Source organism: Capsicum annuum, chromosome 1 (genome assembly GCF_002878395.1).
Source record: "Capsicum annuum cultivar UCD-10X-F1 chromosome 1, UCD10Xv1.1, whole genome shotgun sequence".
NCBI lineage: Eukaryota > Viridiplantae > Streptophyta > Magnoliopsida > Solanales > Solanaceae > Capsicum > Capsicum annuum.
In genome coordinates, this window is record NC_061111.1 from 43,145,470 (window position 1) to 43,171,693 (window position 26,224).

At 33.5% G+C, this 26,224-nt stretch overlaps 4 protein-coding genes across 8 annotated transcripts in view; 2 read left to right on the plus strand and 2 right to left on the minus strand.

Moving 5' to 3' along the window:
• Window positions 1-532: 532 nt before the first annotated feature.
• LOC107873187 (protein cornichon homolog 4) lies at window positions 533-4,102 on the minus strand. 2 transcript variants are annotated; one of them, XR_001675165.2, is made up of 5 exons: window positions 3,759-4,102; window positions 2,063-2,244; window positions 1,836-1,958; window positions 1,601-1,721; window positions 533-737 (listed from the first exon to the last, which is right to left on the minus strand). XR_001675165.2 is itself a non-coding variant. In XM_047396179.1 (5 exons), exons 1-4 carry the CDS (start codon window positions 3,828-3,830, stop codon window positions 1,694-1,696), a joined length of 405 nt encoding a protein of 134 aa, XP_047252135.1. In that variant the 5' UTR covers window positions 3,831-4,083; the 3' UTR covers window positions 533-737; window positions 1,666-1,693. The 2 variants fall into 2 exon arrangements, 1 of the variants encoding a protein (XP_047252135.1); XM_047396179.1 differs by having other exon boundaries at window positions 1,666-1,721; window positions 3,759-4,083.
• Window positions 4,103-13,615: 9,513 nt separating this feature from the next.
• Window positions 13,616-16,763, minus strand: LOC107873179. 2 transcript variants are annotated; one of them, XM_016719930.2, is made up of 7 exons: window positions 16,418-16,763; window positions 16,264-16,320; window positions 15,167-15,292; window positions 14,281-14,350; window positions 14,094-14,186; window positions 13,890-14,003; window positions 13,616-13,805 (listed from the first exon to the last, which is right to left on the minus strand). In XM_016719930.2, the coding sequence occupies exons 1-7, from the start codon at window positions 16,564-16,566 to the stop codon at window positions 13,752-13,754; spliced, it is 663 nt and encodes a 220-aa protein (XP_016575416.1). In that variant the 5' UTR covers window positions 16,567-16,763; the 3' UTR covers window positions 13,616-13,751. The 2 variants fall into 2 exon arrangements, with proteins under 2 accessions (XP_016575416.1, XP_047252139.1); XM_047396183.1 differs by lacking the exon at window positions 15,167-15,292 and having other exon boundaries at window positions 16,418-16,743.
• Window positions 16,764-19,594: 2,831 nt separating this feature from the next.
• LOC107873172 (ATP-dependent DNA helicase 2 subunit KU80) lies at window positions 19,595-25,796 on the plus strand. Its single transcript, XM_016719922.2, has 12 exons — window positions 19,595-19,771; window positions 20,159-20,251; window positions 20,624-20,675; window positions 21,757-21,888; window positions 22,438-22,841; window positions 23,133-23,419; window positions 23,542-23,737; window positions 23,816-24,022; window positions 24,570-24,737; window positions 24,839-25,165; window positions 25,269-25,399; window positions 25,516-25,796. Exons 1-12 carry the CDS (start codon window positions 19,757-19,759, stop codon window positions 25,634-25,636), a joined length of 2,133 nt encoding a protein of 710 aa, XP_016575408.1. The 5' UTR covers window positions 19,595-19,756; the 3' UTR covers window positions 25,637-25,796.
• A 240-nt stretch (window positions 25,797-26,036) lies between these two features.
• Window positions 26,037-26,224, plus strand: part of LOC107873152 (ATP-dependent DNA helicase 2 subunit KU80) — a 12,539-nt gene continuing 12,351 nt past the window's right edge. For 2 of the 3 annotated variants that reach the window (XR_007044519.1, XM_047396215.1), the window contains exon 1: window positions 26,054-26,072. The gene's annotated coding sequence lies outside the window, so the exon portion shown is untranslated. Of the gene's footprint in view, window positions 26,073-26,224 lie in introns of all 3 variants that reach the window. The other variant, XR_001675149.2, reaches the window with a different exon arrangement.

Consider the following 26,224-nt stretch of genomic DNA (forward strand, 5'->3'; position numbering starts at 1 on the left):
CATGTTTATGCCATTCGTTCGCAAGAAAATATGCACAGTTGTTTGCCTCCCTATCAACAATCTTCAATAATTGCTCCACGAGGTGACATTATGAATCCTCTTCAATAATTTTGACAGCAAGCTGTCCGTCTCCACTTTTAATATTATGCTAAAACGGGAATGTGTATGAGCTATTAGAAAGGTCTCACAAAGTAATAAAAGGGCAGTCCGCTTCTACTATACGCAGAGGTCGGAGAAGGATCCCACCACAAGGATGTATTGTGCGCAGCCTTTTCTTGCATTTCTGCAAGAGGCTGTTTCCAAGGCTCCGTGACCTCCTGATCACATGACAAAAACTTGACCAGTTACAACGTAAAGGTCAAATTGAAGCTTGAGGTCAAGGTTGAGCTCATTTAAATTGTCAAGCCAAAGTTTCTATCAAGCTTATATGACTTGAGGTTGAACTTGTTTAAGATTTCAAGAACATTATCAACCGGTAGTTTCCTTCTATTTGTAGAAGTGTTGGTGGGAAAAAAGAAATTAAGCAGAAATATAATAGTGGCAGCGAATGAAGATGGTAATTGACAGTATATCTAGTATCAATAATAGTATCTTAAAAATCTACTGTCAATATGTTTTCCCTAGTTGAGGACAACCAATCCTTTCCTTAAAGAGGATTAACATCATTCTCAGCAAAAATGGCATCATTACTGAGAAAACCCACACAAAGCATCTCACTTTCCATCAATTCATAGAACCTGAGACGAAGTAGAAAAAAAAAAAAAAAGTTTAGAAGATAATTCTAGGTTAGCATTACAAGCTTAACTAGTACTCCACTAAATCCTAAACAGATATGCTTTTCTCCCATCTGCGGAAGTAATCCACCACTAAGCCACTAAATGTTATGATTGGAGTGTAAAAAACATCAGAGGAAGGATGAAAAAAGCTCTTTTGCCTATAAATGATGTTAATTTATTTAGAAAAGTGTTCCACCAGGACCATCACTTGTTGCATAATGACACACATGAAAGCTTGAAACTTGCAGAACAAAAGTACAACAATCTAGGCCATAACTTATAGCTCACCCATCATAACGGGCAGTCTAGTGCACTAAACCTCACCCATCATTAGTTAAATAAGAAAAAGGAAATAGGCATCTGCAACAGTACATTTCGCATAAAACATCATTATATGATTTAATAGCATCCCCATTCTCAAAAAAAAAAAAAAATAGATTAAATAACCATCCCTTAAGTGGATTATAGCATGCTTAACAATAGTTGGAAACTTTACACCACAGAAAGGGGGAAAAAAGGTAGCTGAAGGGACAAGTGAAGCCACCATTACATTTTGATATTGGGAGGTGTAAATGAGAGTCTGAAGAACTGAAAGTGTTCTGGTATGAAGAGGCAACTATATTGCATCTTTTGCACAGTAAAAAGTTAAATCTAAAATGAACTAGTATAGAAAGCAAAATACTACTTGTTGAAGATATTACATCTTCAAACAGGAAACTCAAAAAGAAATCAAGAAAACTTTAAGAGCAATAGCTCTTGTGAGAGCCAATACTGGTTATATGAAGAGAAAAATCGACATGTTGGACAGGTTGAAGGAAACGCACCAAGTTAACACCCTCCATCTTTTTCTTATGCAAGTGTCATACAACAGAGAGAGAAACTGGGGAACCTTGGTGAGATCAGCAATTCCTCATTCTTCATTCCGCTACAATGCTCCAGATCATACTAGAATCACATACAACATTAGACAAACAGATAAGAAAAAATAGGTTTACAAGTACCTAAAAAAATAGAGAAGGAAAAGGCATAGAACAGGAACACTCGTCATTGACACCATACCAGATTATAGAAAATACAAGAAGTATCCCAAGGTATCCAAGCTTATATAACCGAATCTTCTTTTCCCATGGTAGCTGGTTGAAAATCTCAGTTACATCTAGCAAGTGGCGACGACCAGTATATCTAATCAGAAGGTAAACATCTGTTGTCAGACCATTTTGTGAGGCCAGTGACAGGAAACAGCGGGAAGGGGTTAACAGTGCTACATAATTTATTAAAAGACTTACACTTTGACATCATAATATAAGTATGGGAGACAGGCCAGACACATTAACCAATGCCCCATCACAAGATGCAGGAAACATAGTGCTCCTTGAAGAACAAATTCTGGAACCACAATTATGTTAATCTCGGCTGCTGAATCATAAGGGTTGACATAATCACTTTCAAGGTCTGCCAAGCACATGACCTGCAGTAAATAAACCCAAATGCAATATTTACTGACCCTAAAAATATAAATATAAAAGAACAATAGAAAGGAGAGCATTGTATAGAAAAATGTGAGCAGCTAATGATTAAAGGTTAACAACATTGTGCTCGAGAACTTTGACCAGTAAATTCAACACTAGATATTTGCCACATATGAATTTCCAGGTCAATTCTTGCAAGAAGATAATCCAAGAAGAGCTAACAATAGTAACTTACCCCATCATCACCCATGAAAAGAAAGAAAGAAAAATCAGGAAAACAAACAATCAAGTCAAACTGTTCATTGATTGATATGTGTTGTTAAGCTTCTGATGTTAACCTCTCTTCAACGAATTACAGTCTTGAGGGCATTTCTGTTTATTTATTCGACCAAGTCTTAATGTGAATTACAGTAAGGGGATCTTTAAATTGAAGTGAGACTAGGCAAAATCAGAATGCTACTTGCATATCTGATAGATATGTTTCCAGTCCAAGTACTATTGACCCGTCTAGCAGAAACTCAGAAATGACTAGTTGTTCATTGATTTTCAGACTAATAAATACTTCTTATTTAATGAAGCAGACTAATATATTGTTTAGGAAGTTCAGAATTCTTTTCCTGATCGTAGAAAGAGAATCAAACATGAAGTATTCAGAAAACACGTCAAAGAATATGGTGGACATTTATGGCAACTGTGTAATACTAGAAATGCCACAAAACTAATCTCCCTTTATGGTGGCAATTTGAACTAATAAGCAATAAAGGTTCAAGTCTTCGTTTCTTTTTGATAACCGTTTGTGCGAGCCAACTAGTTTTCCATCTCGACTAATTTCATGATGTACCTCCCATGCCTCCGCTGGAAATTGAACCTGAGCCTTCATAGTTCTCAACTCATATCATTACTTGGCTGCACCATTTGGTGCCTAAAGGTTTTAAGTCTTATTCCAGAAGAAAAATGAAATTCAATATTGTAAAGAATGGATCTTCGACCTAACTCAACCCCAAAAGTTAGCTTGTCCAAGTCCATATAAGGAGACCAACTACCCATTCCTTTTCCGATGTGAGACTTGTTAACACAATAGATGCTCCCACGAAGACGAAGATCATTGAACTCTTTCGACGACAATGAATATTGTGACCACATCCCAGAGACTATTCAATTGAAAAAATCTAATTTTTAATGCCTTTATTTGGATAGTTAATTATAAAAGCAACTTGAGTAGTCAAGTTTCTCAGCCTTGTCCTTCTAAAAGAAACATTAACCAGCAAAGACAAAGCTGCTACCCTGGCTCTAATATAGTAAATCAAATACTTAATCATAGTAACAAGGGTATTAAAACACATATTTAACAAGGAATTTCATCATTAATGCTTGGAGACAAACACTATAATAAGATAAAATACAGTAAGTAATGATCTATGGCATTAATTAATTAATTAATTATTAAGATTTAGAAAGGTGTATCAAATAGGGAAATAGTAGTATTAATTATTATATAGGTAATAGAAAAAACCTGGTAAAGAACAGCGGCGAGAAGGGCAACGAGACAGAAGAAGGAAAGAAGCCATGAGACTAGATCCCACATGGCCCCTTCTCCACTCCTCCTCCTCTCTTTTCTTCTTTGATTGCTTCTCTTAAATTTAAAAAGAATATATATATAAAATAAAATTATCTTTTGTGCCACAATAATCAATATTAATAAGGTGTAGTGCCTTTGGTACTGTAGAATAACAATATATTACACTAACACCTCTCTTGAAGCGATTGTCTTATCGGAAGATTTCATTATACGTATTGTATAACCGAGGGGTACTCCTCAACTTTTATCCATTTATGTTAGCTCTATATGGTTCTTTCTTTTATTTTATTTTTTAAAATTTCCTTCATAATTATTTTTTTCTTTTGTTTTTTCCTTAATTTATTTGACACTCAATTCCTTTTTTTTTTTTTCCTTTTTCTTTTAAGTATAATTTTACGTGAATATTTATGATTGATGTATCTAGAGTCTTTAATATTGTACTCCTTTTATTTTAATTAAAATTTTTAAATTAAAAATATACTCTTTCTATCTCATATTAGTTGTCCACTTTCTTCATCACATGTCATTACATAATCATAAATAAGAAGTTTAGTTTTACAATTTTTTCATTTCTTTCTTTTTCCTTTTCCTTAATTTATTTGACACTCAATTTTTTTCTTTTTTGAAAAAAAAAAATCTTTTTCTTTTAAGTATATTTTTACATTAATATTTATGATTGATGTATCTAGAGTCTTTAATATTGTACTCCTTCCATTTTAATTAAAGTTTTTAAATTAAAAATATGCTCTTTCTATCCCATATTAGTTGTCCATTTTCTTCATTATATGTCATTACATAATCATAAATAAGAAGAGTAGTTTTACAAAATTTTTCATTTCTTTCTTTTTCCTTTTCCTTAATTTATTTAACACTCAATTTTTTTCTTTTAAAAAAAAAAAACTTTTTCTTTTAAGTATATTTTTACTTGAATATTTATGATTGATGTATCTTGAGTCTTTAATATTGTACTCCTTCCATTTTAATTAAAGTTTTTAAATTAAAAATATGTTCTTTCTATCCCATATTAGTTGTCCACTTTCTTCATCACATGCGATTACATAATCATAAATAAGAAGAGTAGTTTTACAATTTTTTTATAAAAAATTATAAATATGCATACACTTCAAAAAGAATTTCAATTGTAAGAGTAAAATAGAAAAATTCAATTAATTCTATTTTGTTTTGAAAATTGACAAATAATGTTCGCTATTATTGTTGATAATGTGGACAATTAATATGAGATGACTGGAGTTTTAAAATCTTGTGGGCTTGGACTTGTCATGTAGAATGTTAAAATTGAAAAACTAACAAAATATAGAAAAAATCATTTTTGAGACATACTAAAAATGAAGTAAGACATTTAAATTGAGATGAACGAATAGTAAATTTTTATGAATCTTTGTAACTCTTTACTTTTTCTGATCTATATTATATTTCATTTTTAACGTTTATACTTAAATTATAATGAATATATTTTATATAATGATGATGGTCTTAATAATTTTCTTAAAATGAAAATTAAGACAACTAAATTTTTACATAACCAAAAACTTATAATAAATTGGTACTATTTAATTAAGGTAACATAATGAAGATTATTTATTATTTATGGAGGAAAATAATTTTGCAAGGAATGTCAAAACTAAAAATACTATAACTATGAATAAAAAGCCAGTTAAATTACTCTTTATATTTTTTTATTGAAAAATTTGGGCAAAATTAGTAATAATGAAAATTTATGAACAATTCATTTTGACGTGTCATTAGGTTTTATTAATTATACAGTAAAAGAATATAATATAAATAATTTTTTTAATTAAAGCAACTTTATTTTTATATTTAGAGTTTGGGCCCGGACTTAGCACGGGCTACGGATAACTAGTTTCCATACACTTTAAAAAGAATTTTAATTGTAAGAGTAAAATAGAAAAATTCAATTAATTCAATTTTGTTTTAAAAATTGACAAATAACGTTGGCTATTATTGTTGATAATGTGGACAATTAATATGAGATGAATGGAGTTTTAAAATCTTGTGGTCTTGGACTTGTCATGTAGAATGTTAAAATTGAAAAATTTACAAAATATAGAAAAAATCTTTTTTGAGACATACTAAAAATGAAGTGAGACAATTAAATTGAGATGAACGAATAGTAAATTTTTATGAATCTTTGTAACTCTTTACTTTCTCTGATCTATATTATATTTCATTTTTAACGTTTATACTTAAATTATAATGAATATGTTTTATATAATGATCATGGTCTTAATAATTTTCTTAAAATGAAAATTAAGACAACTGAATTTTTACATAACCAAAAACTTATAATAAATTGATACTATTTAACTAAGGTAACGTAATGGAGATTATTTATTATTTATGGAGGAAAATAATTTTGCAAGGAGTGTCATAACTAAAAATACTATAACTATGAATAAAGAAGCCAATTAAATTATTCTTTATATTTTTTTATTGAAATTTTTTGGCAAATTTGGTAATAATAAAAATTTATGAACAATTCATTTTGACGTGTCATTAGATTTTATTAATTATACAGTAAAAGAATATAATATAAAAAAAAATTTAATTAAAGCATTATTATTTTATATTTAGAGTTTGAGACAGGACTTAGCACGGGCTATGGATAACTAGTTTCCATACACTTCAAAAAGACTTTCAATTGTAAGAGTAAAATAGAAAAATTCAATTAATTCTATTTTGTTTTGAAAATTGACAAATAACTTTGGTTATTATTGTTGATAATGTGGACAATTAATATGAGATGAATGGAGTTTTAAAATCTTGTGGTCTTGGACTTGTCATGTAGAGTTTTAAAATTGAAAAACTTACAAAATATAGAAAAAATCTTTTTTGAGACATACCAAAAATGAAGTAAGACATTTAAATTGAGATGAACGAATAGTAAATTTTTATGAATCTTTGTAACTCTTTACTTTCTCTGATCTATATTATATTTCATTTTTACCGTTTATACTTAAATTATAATGAATATGTTTTATACAATGATGATGGTCTTAATAATTTTCTTAAAATGAAAATTAAGACAACTGAATTTTTACATAACCAAAAACTTATAATAAATTGGTACTATTTAATTAAGGTAACGTAATGATTATTATTTATTATTTATGGAGGAAAATAATTTTGTAAGGAGTGTCAAAACTAAAAATACTATAACTATGAATAAAGAAGCCAATTAAATTACTCTTTATATTTTTTTAATGAATTTTTTTGACAAATTTAGTAATAATGAAAATTTATGAACAATTCATTTTGACGTGTCATTAGGTTTTATTAATTATACAGTAAAAGAATATAATATAAATAATTTTTTAATTAAAGCATTATTATTTTTATATTTAAAGTTTGGGCCCGAACTTAGCACGAGCTACGGATAACTAGTTTCTACTTTCTACTATAAGAGAGCCTGAATATAAAAAAGATAAATATAGGTAATTGTTTTCCTCATACAGTTATAAAATAGATGATGTGTGTCATTTAAATAAAAAAATTTCTTTAAATTTTACCTTAATACTTGAAATTTATTACTATGTGCATGACTTTATCATAAATACTTTGGTATTTTATTTTGTACCTAATATATTTCTTACAAAATATTATAACATATATTTGAATATATTGTACTAGAAAGGTAATTTTACAAAAAAAGTATATTGTGATAATATATATATTATTATTATTATTATAGGCAGAATATTATTATAAAGAAGTAAAATATAATATGAAAAATTAATTTGGAAGAAAATCAGATTGTTATAGTGAAATATTGTTATAATAAGGTGAAGTTATAAAGTTTTTTGTTGTAGTATGTACTAGCACTATTTGTACACTCAGGAACCCTTTAAATTTAAAATTGTATGTTTAATAAACTGTATGATATTATTAAATATCATTTGTTTCTGATATTTTTTTTTAATTATACAATGGATAGTATTAACTCTCAATTGTACTATGTGTGTTAAAATTAAGAAATATATATATGTCTATGTTTAAAAGACTATACAATATTTATTTATTTAAGTAATGTATCTGCCTGACACGAATTCAAATTAGCTAACCGAATAATGCCCTTCTGGACAATCAAGTTGCAGACGTCTCTTATTTGCCGGTCTGGCTACTCTTTTAATAGCTTAATTAGATAATTCGTAATATTGACACAAACGGACATTTAAACTTTGCATTAATTGGCAAGTAAAAAATGTGACTTTGAAAATATGCATATCTAGATACCTTAACTAGACTTCAGTATTTTAGTTGAATACTCCGATTTAAAGAAATACAAAACAATCACCTACACACTTTCAAAATTTATGTGTCACATCAACATTTGGATGTCCAGACATAATGGAAACTAGTTGAAGTATTTAATTGCAAGTTGAAACTATTAAGCATAATTATTTTATATTATCACTAGTTGAATAATTTACTGTATAGTTATTGTTTGTTTGTATTTGTAGAAGACTCCTCCTATTGTATGAGTCTATTGTTGTATATCTGTTCCTTAAGTTTAGCCGTAGGTGGTTGTTATTTATTTTATTTAAAGTCCGGATGCTGAAGGAATAAAGATCATTTTTTGATTATCTCTCTTTATCTGATTTTATACGGTATCAGAGCCTTTAGCCTCTTACGTGTTAGATCCTCTTTCTCTCCTCACCTATGGTTACACCTCACGTAACAATCCCTCCAGTTATTATCAACTCTGGTGATGCTACTGCTACCAACAACAGTGCTTCTGCTACTTCACCTATTCTTCATGTAGTACAATTCAATCCCGCATCTCAATTACCTATCAAATTGCAAGGTAATTTCAACTTCTCGACTTGGAAAGCACAACTTCTGATTCTACTCAATGGCCATTAGCTCATGGGATATCTTAACGAATCAAAATCGTCACCACCAATGACTGTTACTCAAGATAACCTTATGATGCCAAATCCTAGCTATCAAATATGGTGCTCTCAGGACCAACTGATCCAGCAAGCAATGATGGCATTTGTCGATCCCACCATTGCACATACTATTGCCACATATCCATCTGCTAAGACAGCCTGGAACTTCTTCACACGACTTATGCAAATAAGAGCCACACTCACATTTTTAGTTGCGTGACCAATTGCAAAATATCAAGAAAGCCTCTAAATCTGTTGCAGAATACTTACAAGAGGTTCGATCTCTTTCTGATGCTCTCTAATTTGCTGAATCACCAGTAACAGATGATGAACTTATTGTCAAGATTCTAAGCGGTCTGGGCCCGGAGTATCATGAAATCTCCGCCGCAATAAGAGCAAGAGACTCTTCATTGAGTTTTGAAGAATTGTTTCACAAGCTCATAGATCATGAGCTTTTCCTCAAACACCAAGATCTCGAGAAGTCATCTTCCACTAGCACAGCTGTTGTATCACAAAAGACAAACATGTCATACCAGTCTAATAGGAACAATCGCCACTTCAACAATCAACAGTGGAACCAATCTGGTCCTCGACAGTCCAGCTTACACAATCAACACTGGAATCAATCTACTCCTCGATAATCCAGCTCCAACAATCAGCAGAATTGGAGATCAAATTCAAGACGATCTGTTCGATGCCAATTGTGCCAAAAATTTGGTCACACTGCAGATGTATGTCGTTTCAAATCGCACAATTATTTTGAATCTAAGGCCAACTTTGCCTCTAGTTTGCAGTCAGCAGAAAACTCTTGGATTCTGGATTCTGGTGCGAGTCATTATGTCACGGCTGACCCTTACAATCTTGAAGAGTATACAGGCAATGAGGGAATATCCATGGGTGACGTTAAAACCATTTCTATTACTCATACTGGTTCAGCTCAGATACAAACATTTAATTCTGCTTCCAGGCTTTCTAACACTCTATGTGCTCCATCAATTAAAAAAAAATCCTATTTCTATAGCTTAATTTTGTCAAGACAATCTAACATCTGTTGATTTTTTTCCTTTTACTTTTCTTGTGAAGGACTTGTATACTCAAAAGCTGTTGGTACAAGGAAGGAATAAGAATGGACTCTATGAGTGGCCACAACATCCACCCAGACCACCAACATCCATCAATCTTGCATATACAAAAGTTCCTTTCCAGCTATGGCATTATTGCTTGGGTCATCCTCATTCGACGATTTTAAATTTTATTTTGAAGAAGTTTTCTTTACTTATTACTATTAAAGAAAAAATTGAATTTTGTAATACTTGTTCCTCTAATAAAGCACATTGTTTTTCATTTGAGCAATTCACTTTATCCAGTAATGATCCTCTTCAGGTTATCTTTAACGATTTATGGGGATCATCGCCCGTTTTATCAATAGATAAAAAGTTATATTACTGTATTTTTGTTGATCACTACACCAAGTATACTTGGTTGTATACTATTAAAAATAAAAGTGAAGTCGCCTTTTTGATCCAAAATTTTCATCCTTTAGTAGAGAATGTTTTCCAAACAAAAATTAAATCTCTTTATTCGGATGGAGGAGGTGGATACAAAAGTCTTCAGTCCTATCTTCAACAAAATGACATTGAACATTTAGTTTCACCTCCCTACATGCCACAACGCGTTGCCATAGCTGAACGTCGTCATCGTCATATTGTTGAAACAATCAAAACCTTTCTCTATGAAGCATCCCTACCACCAGAACTATGGTCCTTTGCCTTCCATCATGCTGTTTATCTCATTAATCGACTACCCACACCCATCTTAAATAACGAATCACCCTACCAAAAATTATTTGGTAAACCACCTAACTATGCCAATTTAAAAAATTTTTACTGTCTTTGTTATCCATGACTTAAACCCTACACCAAAAATAAGTTGGATCCTAAGTCCGTGTATTTAGGCGTTTCTCAGAGCCATCATGCACACCTCTGCTTTGATCCAGTACAGTAAAAAATATTCATCAATCGTGATGTTCTTTTTTATAAAAAAAATTTCCTTTTAAAACAATGTTTCTATATATAAGGAAAAACTTTTCTCAACTCACCTGGGAAGACGTTAACTCCAAAGAGAAAACTCTGAAGTCAGCTACCATTCCAACACCCTCTACTGATATACCCCCACCAATACCACTGTCCTTAGAATCACAAAATACTAGCTCCTTCAATTCTTGCCAAGTACCAGCGGCCACTACAGCTATTTCAGGTAATTCTACACTATCTTCTACTTCTTCCCAGCATGACAAAATCTCAAACACACAACCTGTACCTTTGATAACATACCAACGACGTAAATCTAACACTAACACTCCACAACAAAGCTCGAATGCTCCATCTCCAACCACTTCTTCACTTCCTGGCAGCGGAAGTCCCAGCCCCGAACAACCCCACATGCCAATTCCAGACTGTAGTAAACTGAATGACCACTAGGTCCCAGAATAATATTGCCAAGCCCAACAGATAATTCAGTTTTCTAACTCATTTCATTATTACACCAACAACCTTCAAACAAGCCAACATCCACAAAGAGTAGAGACAAGTTATGCAAGCAAAATATAATGCTTTAATGAAGAATCAAACTTGGGAATTGGTACCACGAGACTCAATGAAGAATGTTGTGGACTGCAAATAGCTGTATCGCATTAAAAGAAAAGCGGACGGTTCTATAGATCATACAAAGCTCGTCTTGTTGCAAAGGGGTTCACACAATGCCATGGCTTGGATTTTCATGAAACCTTCAGTCCAGTTATTAAGCCAACAACAGTGTGACTTGTATTATCTATAGCAGTGCAGCACAATTGGTCGATTCACCAACTTTACGTCAACAATGCTTTCCTACGGGGCCAGTTGACTGAAGAGGTTTTTATGTCTCAACCTTAAGGATTTATCAATTCCCGATTTCCTTCTCATGTTTGTAGATTAAAAAAAAGCCATATATGGTCTTAAACAGGTCCCTCGGGCTTGGTATACTGCACTGCATAATCATCTACAGAAAATGGTATTTATTAAATCTGAATCCAACACCTCTTTTTTATTTTGAAGAATCTGGCTGCTACTGTTTATGTGCTCGTTTATGTTGATGACATTTTGATCACGGGAAGTCATCCCAGCTTGATTAAACATGTTATTGAGTCCTTAGGTTCTCGTTTTTCTCTAAAGGGTCTTGGCATTTTAAACTACTTCTTGGGTGTGGAAGCAAAAAAAGCGCCATATGGTCTTATTCTCTCTCAGTCAAAATACATTCTTGACATTTTGTCTGAATTGGATATGCAAAATTATAAAGGAGTTTTGACACCAATGTGCTCTGGTAAACCACCTCGGGCAGTTGATAATTCTCCACCTACGAATGCTACACTCTACAGGCGCACACTTGGTAAGTTGCAATATTTATCATTTACACGGCCTGACATTTCTTATGCTGTCAACAAACTATCACAGTTTATGCATGATCCTACTGGTGAACACTAGAAGGCGGTTAAAAGGATACTACGGTATCTCAAATCCACGGCAACTTCAGGTCTTCATATTCGTTGCAACTCGGATTGCAATCTTTACATGTATGCTGATGCTGATTAGGCTGGAGACCCGAATGACAAAGTATCCACATCAGGCTTTCTTTTCTTTGGGCGCAATCTTGTCAGTTGGTCGTAAAAAAAGCAACAAGTCGTAGCTCGCTCATTTACTGAAGCAGAGTACAAATCAGTTGCAAATGCTCTTGCAGAACTCACTTGGGTGCGCAACTTGCTCAATGAATTGTGTATCAGCATTCCAAATACACCCACAATCTTCTATGACAATGTCGGTGTCACTTATCTCTGTCATAATCCAATGTTCCATGGCCGTATGAAATATATTGTTGTCGACTTTTGTTATGTTAGGAACCAAGTTCAAGCGCGTCGGGTTCTTGTCAAACACACGTATGCTTGTGATCAACATTCTGATACACTTACCAAGCCATTGCCAGAACCAGCCTTTGCAAACTGTCGTTCTAAGTTAGGCGTTGTTGCACCACACCTAACTTGAGGAGGTGTATTAAGCATAATTATTTTATATTATCAGTATTTGAATAATTTACTGTATAGTTACTATCTGTTTGTATTTGTAGAAGACTCCTATTGTAGGAGTGTATTGTTGTATATTTGTTCCTTAAGTTTAGCTGTAGGTGGTTGTTATTTATTGTATTTAAAGTCCGGATGCTGAAGGAATAAAGATCATCTTTTGACTATCTCTCTTTATCTGATTTTATAGAGGCCAAGTCGAGGTGTTTAGAAGTGCAGTCTCAAAGTCGGAGTGTTTAGTTGAGGGCTGAGATCAAATTTGAATGTCTGCTTATGCCAACTTTCCTTCATCATGATATAAGATTCTCAGTTTTCATTTAAGAGTCAACTTCCTATCTTGATTTTAAGCATCAATATCTTTTGTGCAACCTCTTAAGTTTATATTTGAATGTGTCAGTTTTGCATGTCAAAGCCAAGAAAGGGGCAGTTCCAGATGAAAGTAACTCTGTGCTTGCATCTTCTAATGGTTGTTATATACTAGTACAAAAATATAACCTATCACTTTCGGTTCATTCATCAATCTAATCTCGTGTTTGCATGCTGGGAAGTTAAGCAATGGGCAGACGCAAGCTATTTTGATGAAATGAAAATAGATATACAACCAAGAAAATCACCCACCATTTGATCGAGTATGTGTGCCCATGAAAGTCTGCAGCTTGTTCTTTTGGTACAGTGCAGTGTCTCAACATTATATATTTTACGCGTTGTTGAAGCTGTAAAGGGCGTTCAGTAAAATTTCAAATGCTAACATGTTGCCCAGAAATAATACTGTTGTTTTTTCATCATTCTATTAAGCTTTTCAAATAAAAAAAGGCTCAGTATATGAGTCATCTGTATTCATAATGCTAACAAGTAAAGAATAATTGTTCCTTTTGAAGATGACATCGTTCAGACTGTATCTTCTGATGCCCATCCCTTCTTCTCTAATTGCATTCTCAGCGCCTGTTTTATATGACCGAATTAGCCAATGACTTAAACGAAAGAACAAGAACAATAAAAGGCGTTTAGTACTATGTATAGTCATACCTTGATTCTCTTTCTATTAGCATCAAAGTCATAATTCCCCAAGCGAGATGCTGCTCTATACTGTACAATTGTTTTCTTGCCTGGTGGGAACCAGAACTCGACATCATCTACTAACTGTAGTAACATGTACTTAGTCATTAGTGGCTGAGGAGAATGATGTGTGTAACTGAGAAATTCAAACTTTGGAACACTTTTTGGACTTACCCCCAAGATAGGACTTTCATATTCCACACGCACATAATCGGCTGTCTTCTCCACTATTTTGGGAGAGGATTTGTCTGGTTTTGTTGATTTGACCTTCAAAATGATTCAGATCAATAGGTTGTTGATAAGGCAAAATATATTGTTCAACTATTTCTTATGAAGAGAAACAGGTTTTTAGACCGTTTACCACTTGAAGTAGCTCCGCCATTGCCTTTTCTCTGCTGATATTACCACGTTTCCCTTCAGGGTTGTAGTTCCTGGGAATCAAAGCACCAAAAATGTTAACATCTCTGTACGGTGTCCCAATGATAATGACTAATCTTGTCCGGGTTGCATAATGCATACTGATCTATTCTTAAAGAACAGTACATCGAGATGCGTATATAGAAGTTCAAACCACGGTTATTAAAAATAAAAGATGCTTATATTGAAGAGCATACTGATTCTTGGACACAAGAGAATCTAAAAGATCCATTTCATCTTGAAAATTATCTTTTACGTGTAATTTTGATGGTCTAGATGGAGTGCATCTGGAGACAAACATCAACAAAGAGAACGGATGAGAGTCAAAGCTACAGGCAAGCGACTGAGCGACCAAGAAGTCGACCATCAACCGCTGAGAAAAGGCGGAGAATTTTTCAATTCAAGAGAAGAAACACACTGCCCAATACATTTATTCAATACAACAGGCATTCCAAGTCGTAAAAGGCAATGTGAATTCCTACAACTCCTCTCACTCTCAAGGACGGACTGAACAACAGCTGTTAGGGAAGATCTCTATCTTACCCCGGACCACGTGGGGTCAGACCCCACGAATTAATTCACACAAGATCAGCCGTAGTGATTCTAGTTAAAAGAGAAAAGGTCAAAAGAGGGAGGCTCTTGTGATTCACATGTCAACTAGTAGCTATCATATTAATGTGCACAATTTCCGTGTGCACATAAACATGAAGCATCATCACCACATAGAAAGTGGACCACTTTTCTGTGTATGTGCACTGTTTATCAATGATAGAGATAGAGACCAAACATAAAACATACAGATTACAGAGGGAAGAAGAAAGAAAAGTTACCAAGGAGGTGCATAGTGAGTAGCATCACTGATGTTTTCAGAAGTAGAAATACAATTGTCGGTGGCTGGACAAAGAGCTAGACCAAATGGATTCTTTTGAACACCCAAGTAATTTGGCTTTTTACCACTGCATCACAAAAGCAAGATTCAATCTTTTCTACTCAAATCACCTTCTTCCAAGCTAGCGTTTAACTATAAATTTCGAAAATTTATTTTCAGATATCTGTTTGGCCATAAAATTTAATTAGATTTTCGAGATATGATCTTTAAATATTTTCAAGTTCTCAAAATGAGTTGAGACTAGTTTTTCGGTTTCTAGAACTTTTCACTCAGCAACAACAACAACAACATACCCAGTGTATTCCCACATGGTGGGGTCTGGGGAGGGTAGAATGTACCCAATCCATACCACTATCTCCGAAGAAGTAAAAAGGTTGTTTCTGATAGACCCCCGACGGAACTTTCACTCACAAAACTTAAAAAAAAGTTCCAGTAATATGCATGTCCAAACACAACTCCAAATTCCAAAAGATCGCAACTTCAAAAACTCAAATTTTCATGTTTACAGTTTCAACTTCAAGATCTATGGCCAAACGGGAGCTGAGTTAAACTAATGCCACACAGGCTTTTGGTTGCAGACCTAAAAATTATATCTATACAACCAATATCTTCCTTGTTTGTTCATGTAAAATGAATGTCTCTTCATGTTTTTGGCAAAATCTTGAATTCTAACTTTCCACATGACATGCTTAAGACCACAAAGCTAAAAGACTTTCCACGTGACATGTTTAAGACTACAAAACTAAATGACATTCCACGTGACATGCTTAAGACCATAAAACTAAAAGACATCCCGATACATTTTATATTTGTTTAATTCAAGATCACAAGATTCAAGTCTTTTTAATTTCTTTTAACTCCATATCTAGTTAAAATCAGATAAACAAATTAAAACAGAAAGTACAAAGCAGCAAAGGAATTCCAAATTTTAACCAGTAGTGGACTGCAGGGATTATTGTCAAATCTTGGAAAAAAGATTATCGCTAAAGATTTCAGAAATCAGAACCAAAGATATTACAAAAGAATAAAGAGAGATGCCTGAAGTTGAAGAGGGCTCCAAGGGCTGCAATTTCACTGCTCCTTAGTATTATGTCCCTACATATCCCAATGAGCTACTTTCAGTACTATAGTATTCAAAAATTTCACACACTGCACAAAGGGTTCATGGGGGTGGGGTGGGTGGGTGTAATACCTGCGACCAACTTGCTTGGTGTTTTCATCCTGCTGAGGTTGTTGGTCCATACATGAAACAATGAAAGGGAAGAAAGAAGATTTACTAGTACTGTATCTGAACTTGTTGGGGTAAAAATGGTGGGTACTTGGTGATGCTATTGAAGCCATTCTATTTGTTTTTTTTTTCTTTTTTCCCTTTTAGTCTTGAATCTTGAGATAAAATGGAAAATGGTATCCTATTGTGCTGGAGCCTGAAAGAACGACTATGTTTTTAGAGCATTTGCCAATATATTTATAAGAGTAGCATAAAATACTATTGGAGAAAATTTTGAGGATATTCCTTTAGTTTCCCATAATGACAGGTTTAATTATCACATGAATACCTCGTTTTTTATTTTATGGTATGGAAAGACTTTCTTTTTAGTATTCCAAAACGTTACGTGACTGGAGCCAATTGGAACAAAAGTATTCCGCACATATTTTATTTTAAATAATAATAAATTTTATTATTTTATTTTTTATCCATTTTAATAAAGTTCATTGAGTATACCGATGGATATTGAAATTATAATTATTTATATTTAATATATACCATTAATTGTAAGAGTAAGATTAAAAAAAAAATCATTTTATTCTTATCCGGTAAATGATCAGTAAATATTAGCAAGTATATATTTTTAATAAAATGAATAACCCAAATAGGACGGAGGAAGTACACACTCTCCGGCCTCCGTCCATGTTTACTTCTCTCATCTTTGACTAGACTACAGTGGACGGAGGGAGTGGAAAATTTCTTAGAAAAAAAAATCCCTCTTTGAAGAAGGAACATATCACAATTTTTATTTTTATTTTTTGGTAAGCAGCATAAAATTAATAATTTTGAGATAAAATTTAAATTTAGTTTTATCTCATATTTAATTTGAGGTATTAGTTAGTTGCGAAAGTATTTAATCCACTATTTTTGTGCATATATGGTGGAAAGTTAAATAATTTTATAAAAATATTTTTATTTATCACATCTTGCGTACCAAATTGATCCTGAATGAACAAAAAGAAGTTGTGATTATTCTCTTGTTAATGCATTTTAGAAATAATTTTAAGATTTTTTTTTTTAAAAAAAATACGCCTTCTAGTTCACTTTTAATACTAATAAATTTTTAATAGCTATAGCAAATATTAATCTGATTTTTAAATTTCGTATAGTCAATCAAGTTACACTTTATAAATGAAGAGGAGAATCAATAAATTAGTAGGTGAGCGATACAACAATAGAACCCGTGTAATATTACACGGTCAATTTGAAAGGATAGAATATATGCAATTCCTATATTTATCTTTGAGTGAGGTAGAAAGATTGTTTTGGGGGAAAAGGGTTAAATTTATCCCTTTATTTTGAAAAATTAGCTAAATATATCCTTCGTCATACTTTGTGGTCAAATTTACCTTCGCTGTCATATTTTAGGGCCAAATTTACCCCTCTACTTTGAAAAATTGGCTAAATATACCCTTCGTCATACTTTGAGGTTAAATTTACCCTTGATATCATACTTTGGGGTCAAATTTACCCTTATTGTTAAGAAAGTTTTCATATGTATCCTTTTTTAATAGAAAAACTCAAATTAACGTTAAATACCCATTTTTTAAAAAATAAAATACACCTTAATCTAACCCATCTGATCTGACTCAAACCACAAATAAATACACCTTCTTCAATTTTGTTGGTCAATTTTCAAATGAGATTAAGCCACTAGATATTTATGAGACATAACTCATGAAAAATTGATTTGTATCAGTACAAACACAAAGAAATATATCTCTCTACCAGTTCGTGGATCTGTATTAGTGAAGAGCTCATGAAAAATGACACTTGATGATCTAATGCAATAGATTAGGCCCACTGAATATTTCTCTGGATGATTGAGTTAACAGGTCTCCATACGTGCCAATCCGGCATCTCTTCATTCCCATATCTTTATATGCAATTTAGATCTATACAAAATTTTTATCGTGTCATTTGCTCAGAAAATTTATTCATTGATTATAAAATTTTGATGCACATAGAATTACATACCAAATTTTGAAATTTGAACATAATCGAACAAGAACAAAGTTTGTAATAGACATTTTCTCTAGGTTTTGTTCATTTGTAAACAATCTACCAGTGTTGCAAGTTGAAAGAGAAACATTTTTGTTCGTTGGAAAAATTTGACCAACAGAACTGAGGGAGGGGTATATTTGTTTGTATATTTTTATGAGTCAAATCGGGCAAATTAAATTAGGATGTGATTTATTTTTTAAAAATGGAGAATTTAACGTTGATTTGGGCTATCTGTTAAAAGAAGGTTACAAGTGAAAAATTTGTTAATCACGTGGGTAAATATGACCCCAAAGTTTGAAATTGGGGGTAAATTTGACCTCAAAGTATGATAAAGGATATATTTAGCCAATTTTTCAAAATAGAGGGGTCAATTTGACCCTAAAATATGACAACGAGGGTAAATTTGATCACAAAATATGACGAAGAGTATACTTAGCTATTTTTTCAAAGTAAAGGGACAAATTTGCCCCTTTTCCCTTGTTTTTTTGATAGACTTCCTAGCTTAGGACAAAAACAATATAAGAAAAAAAAAATGTAATGAAAGCACAGGGAATAATTTTAGGTAGTAACAAAATAAAAAATAATAAATAAACAAAACTATCACGAAATAATAATACGATCGATCTATCCGAAATATTAGGCATCACCAAAACTCCAAGAATAACAAACTATAAACGTAGCTCTGCAGCTACTAGTACGAATAACAAGACAAAATACTTCTACCTAATAGCATAGACACGCTTCTTCCTGCTAACCTTCTATTCTAATTTGCGTCCCCACACACCTTCTTACCTAGACGCACATCCTTGTAATTGTATAATGTCATGTCTAATCACCTCGATTCAATATTTATTAGATCTACCTTTACTTTTCTTGAATCCATCCATAGATAATCTATCACAACTCCACACTACTCATCACATACTCGAACCATCTCAACCTCTCGTTTTCCTCATCTCGTCTTCCACTAAAATCATTATATACTCGGTGAGGGATACAAAATGATAATTTCATAACTTATGGGACAAAGCAGAGACTAAACAACAAAAAAGAGGGGCCATGTGTAAATTTCCCCTTTCTACATTTTTCAAATAATTAATTGGGTAGCACTATGTAAAAATTCCACCGCAAGTTTTGAGAAATTGCGAAGTATTCAAGAAAGGGCGCGGGAAGAAGAACCAAACAGCCCCTCTTTATACCACTTTCTCTACTTGCCAAAACCAGGCATAAACGTTACTCAACTCTCTTTTGCCTCTTCAAATGGCCCGTAATAAGGTAAAATTTCACTCTTTAATCTTGTTTTTTTCCGTTAACTTTTTCATATACACTGCTTATTTCATCAATTTCTGCTATTTTTCCTTTTGATTTTTGATAAATGATTAGATTTTTAGGCAACGGGTAAATTTTTTTCATACCCATCACTTATTTCATCAATTTCTGCTATATTTCCGTTTGAATTTTTGATAAAAGAATAGTTTTTTAGGCAAGGGGTAGTTCTTTTTTTAGTTATTTTTTTTCATACCCATTTCTTGTTTCATCAATTTCTGCTATATTTCGTTTGGATTTTTGATAAAGATTAGATATTTAGGCAAGGGGTGATTTATTTACTTATTTATTCATTTATTTACTTTGGAGGGTTTTGGTGTTGTTGAATTTGAACAGGAAGCGCTTGTATTGGTGCTTGATGTTGGTCCTTCTATGCACTCAGTTTTGCCCGAGATTGAAAAAGTTTGCTCATTAATGATACAGAAAAAGGTAGTGTACTGTCACTTTTGGCTTTTTTCTGCTTTCAATTTTTGTTTGGAATTGTTTAATTTCATACATACTCACTCCGTTCCAGAATAGTTGTCACGTTTCACATTTCGAGGGTCAAGTTGACTAATTGTCAAAGCTAAATTAGATTATGTTTATTTAATATTTTAAAATTAAAATTTGAATATTGTAAAACTATACGAAAAGTACTATAAGTTGCAATTTTTTCATATCAATATGTTAAAAAGTGTCTTAAGATGTTGGTTAAAGTTCATATTGTTTGACTCTCAAAAAGAAATTGAGACAAGTATTTTGGAACGGAGGGAGTACTCGATAAGGAAAATGTCATATTTTTCCTATTTTTTGTGTATGTAGCTGGTTTTCAGCAGATATGATGAAGTGGGGTTTGTCTTATTTGGATCTGCGGGTAAGTCTTTTGCATCTTGGCTGCTGATGTATTTGATTTGGATTAAACATTTTCCTACATAAAATATGTTCCACGGAAACTTTTTTATCAGGAATTGATTTTTCTTGATCATTTTCTGGTGTTGGTTGGATATAATTGGCAACAAAGCGCAATTTTATAAGGTGAGGGATTCAACCATAGGGGGTTTTGTGGAGGAGGTTGAGATTCAACTATTGAAAATTTTGTGGTGGAGCAAGTTCATTTTGTCATAAAGTTCTGGTGAAAGGGGAGCTCGTTATTGGTTTACGCGGATTTTTCATATATGCATATTTGGGAAGAGAATTTGTGAGACACAAGTTTAGCCATCTTTTGTGTTTACCTCTTTAAGAGTGAATATTATGAGGTTATTCTTTTGTACTGTCTTTTATATAACGAATTGCTCATATCTTCCACTAGAGGTTGGTTAGCTGACCTAATCACGTGAAATTTTTGTGTCTCTTTTGGTATATTTCTCTTTTTTCTTACATTTATCTTCATTGAAGGTTTGTTTTTTTTAACTTCTACACGACACCTAGTTATTACCTAACTGAAAACACTATGAGCATAATGTTTTGGTGATACTTTTGCGCATTAAAAGTCGACCACAATATCGAAGCGTTAGTTGAAAGAAGTGACATTAAGCAAGAGTTGGATATTAGTAAAGGAAAACAACTTCCACCCACAAGCGAATGAAATCATGTTTTCACTTTTAGTAGAAAATACTTTTCAAAGTTAAGTTAACCAACCTATTTCGTCAATGAAAGCCTTTTTTGTCATACCACGTGTCCTTTGTTCTGGCCTTATTTTTTTTTTTGGATAACCGTGGTGTCTGGGCCTGCTTGTGCGCACCTCTACTAATTCCACAAGATACCTGCCACCTCCCACCAGCAAATTTGTTCTTGCCTTCTTAATAGAGGAGAATGGGTTGTTGGACTGACTTGTCTACATCATATTTGTATGATTACCTGACTCTTTCTGGATTTTGTTGCAGTAAAACTTCTGTTTCTCAGCATTGGTGTTCAAAATGTTATCAGATGACCTATATATGTATTTCTTTTCCTAGATACCAAGAACGAATTGACAGAGGAAGTAGGTGGGTATGAGCACGTGACAGTTCTGCGAAATATCAAGGTTGTAGATGAAGATCTTGTTGATGCTCTGCAAAGCCTTCCACGAGGAAGCGTTCCCGGAGATTGTATCCTCTATAAATACTGGATTGTGATAGTTCGGACTGGTACAGCTGTTAAGCATGTGATCCTTTTTCGAGTCACTGTCTGTGTTCTCTCAGTGTACTATTCCTCCATATTATTTCATATGTTTCACTCTATTATATTTTACATAAAATGTATGCTCGTGCACACAGCTAAAAGTGTTGGTGGTAACTAGAATGAGGCTTCAAAAGGAAACATTTTTATTTAATATCTATTACAGCTACACGAGGATTTCCGTAAATACATTAGGCCGTATAAGGTATAGTTCTATTCTCATTCCATAGGGTGTGTTTATGGCTGTGGAATATGTTTCTGCACGGTTTAGTTCTATTGTAGACTTGTTGCCTGCTCACAGACTCTTTTTGGCACTATCTGTGGCATGTGAATTTGTTGACCTTCCCCAGACCCCACTTTGTGGCCTGTGGGATATATATGTTGGTGTGTTGTTGAATTTGTTGACTTCTTGTCTTGATGTTATTCTTATGTGCTCATTGATGATCTTGAGTTCTTGATTCCCTAACTACCTATAATAGTTCTTGATGCGATTGTTGTTGGAATGGACATGCTGATTAAAAAGTTCGGACAAACCAACAAGGGAAAGAAACGCCTTTGCCTTATTACAAATGCTGTTTCTCCCATCAAAGATCCATTTGAAGGAACAAAGGAAGATCAAGTAAACACCATTGCTACTCAGATGGCAGCACAAAGCATGAAGATGGACTGTATAATTGTTAGAATGAAACAAGATTGGGAAACAAACAGGAGAGTTATGGAAGAAAATGATTTTCTAATGTCCGTATTCTCGAATAAATCTTCCTCAAAAGTAGTATATGTGGAAAGTCCAACTTCTTTGTTAGGTGCACTTAGAACTCGTAATATATTGCCAGTCACGATATACAGAGGTGATTTTGAAATCAGCGCACAATTGAAGATCAAGGTGAGAATTAAGAAAACTTATGCCAATTTTCTCAGTTTTTTTCCAATATAGATTCTGTACCTTTTTCTTCAGATAATGAAATAACTTTTCCTTAGCTTTTTTCTTTTTTCTTCTTTGCTTTTGCTCTATTTACTGAATTATGTCCAAGTGAGACAGACCATTTCTTTTTCCTTTTCTTTCCTTCCTATTATATTTTGGATAGTTTGTTATGGAATTTTTGTCACTCATAAATGTTTTTTAACCTTACTATTCTCGGAAGAAAAAAGAAACTAATAATTGCTTTTTTAATAGGTATGGGTTTACAAGAAAACATCTGAAGAGAAGTTTCCCATCTTGAAAAAGTACTCTGATAAGGCTCATCCCACTGATAAATTTGCCACTCATGAAATCAAGGTTGATTACGAATATCAAAGCATAGAAGACCCTAATAAAGTTGTGCCACCAGACCAGAGAATTAAAGGTTTTCAGTATGGACCTCAAGTTGTTCCTATATCATCTGCTGAGTTGGAGGCTGTAAAGTTCAAACCAGAGAAAAGTGTGAAGCTTCTAGGATTCACAGATGCTACAAATATAATGCGGTATAATTTGTTTCTTGAGTACTGTCTACACAGTTTTTTTTCTGGTTGATATTTGGATAGGAGGGAATGTCTTGTGCTGTTTGTCTTTCCAATCTTCATACAAGAATACTTTGTTTACTCAGGCATTACTACCTGAAAGATGTAAATAGCTTCATAGGCGAACCTGGCAACAAAAAAGCCATCCTTGCACTTTCTGCTTTGGCAAGGACAATGAAGGAAATGAACAAAGTAGCAATTGTCCGATGTGTATGGAGGCAAGGACAGGGTAATGTTGTTGTTGGGGCCCTAACTCCAAATGTCTCTGACAAGGATAATACTGTGAGTATGGTTTAAATTTTCAACTCTTGATTATTCTTCTCTTAGATTGTTGACATTCTCTTTGACCACTGCTTGCAGCCTGATTCATTTTACTTCAATGTTCTTCCCTTTGCTGAGGATGTTCGGGAGTTTCAGTTTCCTTCTTTCAGCAATCTGCCTTCATCAATGCAGCCAAATGAAAAGCAACAAGAGGCGGCAGATAAATTGGTTCAGATGTTGGATCTTGCACCACCTGGAAAACAGGAAGTGTTGCCTCCTGACTTTACACCTAATCCTGTTTTAGAGGTATGGCGTCATGATAGTTGCAGAGTATTGTTGAAATATTTAATTTGAACTACCTTTGCACTTAGATCACTGATTAGGAACACAATCAAACTATCTTAATAAATAGCTGCCTGAATTTAGATTTATTAATAACAAGGACATTTTCTTGCCAGTTGGTCATGGTCATCGTAGAAAAGTGATGCATTAACATTTCAGACTTTCTTTTTGTCTTCGAATTTTTGTTGAGTTGTAATTGTCGTTTAGTTGGTATTGAGTATATTGACAACCTTTTCACTGCTTAGGTGGGTAACTTGATTTGATTAATCATTTCATATTATATGTCGATAAAGGGACCTTGGTGGTACTTCATCTTAGTAATGTGCATAACAGGATGCTGGTGGTAGAAACCTTTGGAGAATTGGCTCTTTAGATTTTTAATGGTGCTTCTTGTCTATGAACTCTCTGATTCCTTAAATGAAATAAGAAAAATCATAACTCAAGAATCTTGATTTTGCTCCACAATTTGACCTATCAGATTCTAACCAATTAGTATTATACAAATATCCAGCGTTACTACCGCTATCTTGACCTGAAGTCAAAGCACCCAGATGCTGCTGTTCCTCCACTTGATGAAACCCTCAGAAAGATCACGGAACCTGATGTTGAGCTTCTTTTTCGAAACAAGTCCATCATAGAGGAATTCCGTAGGTCTTTTGAACTAAAAGATAATCCAAAGGTAACTTTCTATATTCATCCCTTTATTCAAATTGGACATCTCTAGAATAGTCCAAGAATGGAAGCTTAAGACTTACCAATTGTTATATAATTAACACGCAGATGAAAAAATCTGCAAGAAGAATGAAAGAGAGACCTTCAGGATCAGATGAGGAAAGAGAAGAGTTTGACAAAGATGCTGATGCCAAAGCTATTGATTCCATGGAATACTCATCCAAAACAAAGGTTGAGAAAGTTGGAGACGTTAATCCTGTTGAAGACTTTGAGGAGATGTTGTCTCGAAGAGATGATCCAAAATGGATTAATAAGGCCATTCATGACATGAAAAATAGGATCTTTGATCTCGTGGAGAATTCTTATGAAGGAGATACATTTCATAAAGCATTGGAATGTTTGGTGGTGCTGCGCAAAGGTTGCATCCTTGAGCAGGTATGTTTTCTGGTTTTCTCTCTTTGTGCTATAGTTGAATATTGAATATCTGTGCCACGAGCCCAAACAAAATAACATAGCAACATTAATTTTACCTGCATAGGAACCAAAGCAGTTCAATGATTTCTTGTGCCACCTGAGTAAATTCTGTCAAGAAAAAGACCTGAGAAGTTTTTGTCAATATCTCACATCTAACGACATCACTTTGATAACGAAGGCAGAAGCTCCAGACAGGTCCTCTCATTCTTCTAATTTTCTAAAAATATTGAATTCCTTACATTGCTCTATCTTTACTTCTTTTTTTGTTTCCTTGATGCTGATTTCTTATGTGGTAAATTTGGATTTTTCAGTGAAATTCCAGAGCATGAGGCTAGAAGCTTTATGGTCAAGCCTGAACTTGACTCGCAAAATATGAAACCAGAGGCTAAAGTTGAGAATGATATTATGAGTATATACCTGGGTGGGAAGTAGAAAATGAAACCTAGAGATGCATATTGTGTGATGTACAGGCAATCAGCATTTTCATCAAGAAATGACACTCTGTAAACTTCAAAAGATTTTCTGGTCAAACTTATTTTGAGGTTTCTGGCGAAGGTTGAATCTAAAGACCTCAAAGAGCTTTATTTTATTACTCCATTCTCAAGTTTTTTCGTTTGGTTGTTCAAAATCCTCTTTTGTTTGCCTATTCTGGTCATGTCTAAACGGTCAGTGCTCTTTCAAGAAAGGGGCAGCCCGGTGCACTAAAGCTACCGCTATGCACGGCGTCCGAGGAAGGGCCCCACCACAAAGATGTATCATACGCAGCCTTACCTTGCATTTCTGCCAGAGACTGTTTTCAAGGCTTGAACCCGTGACCTTCTGATCACATGGCAACAACTTTACCAGTTACTCCAAGGCTCTCTTTCAGGTCAGTGCTCTTTCAAGACGAAAGTTATATTGTAGATGTCTATGTCCTTGCCTGTTGTTAGCATGGTGCTACGTATTGAGAAAAGACATGAAGTCCCTCTTTAACTTGTCCGACTTTTCAAAAAAAACACCTAAACTATACAAGCAACCTAT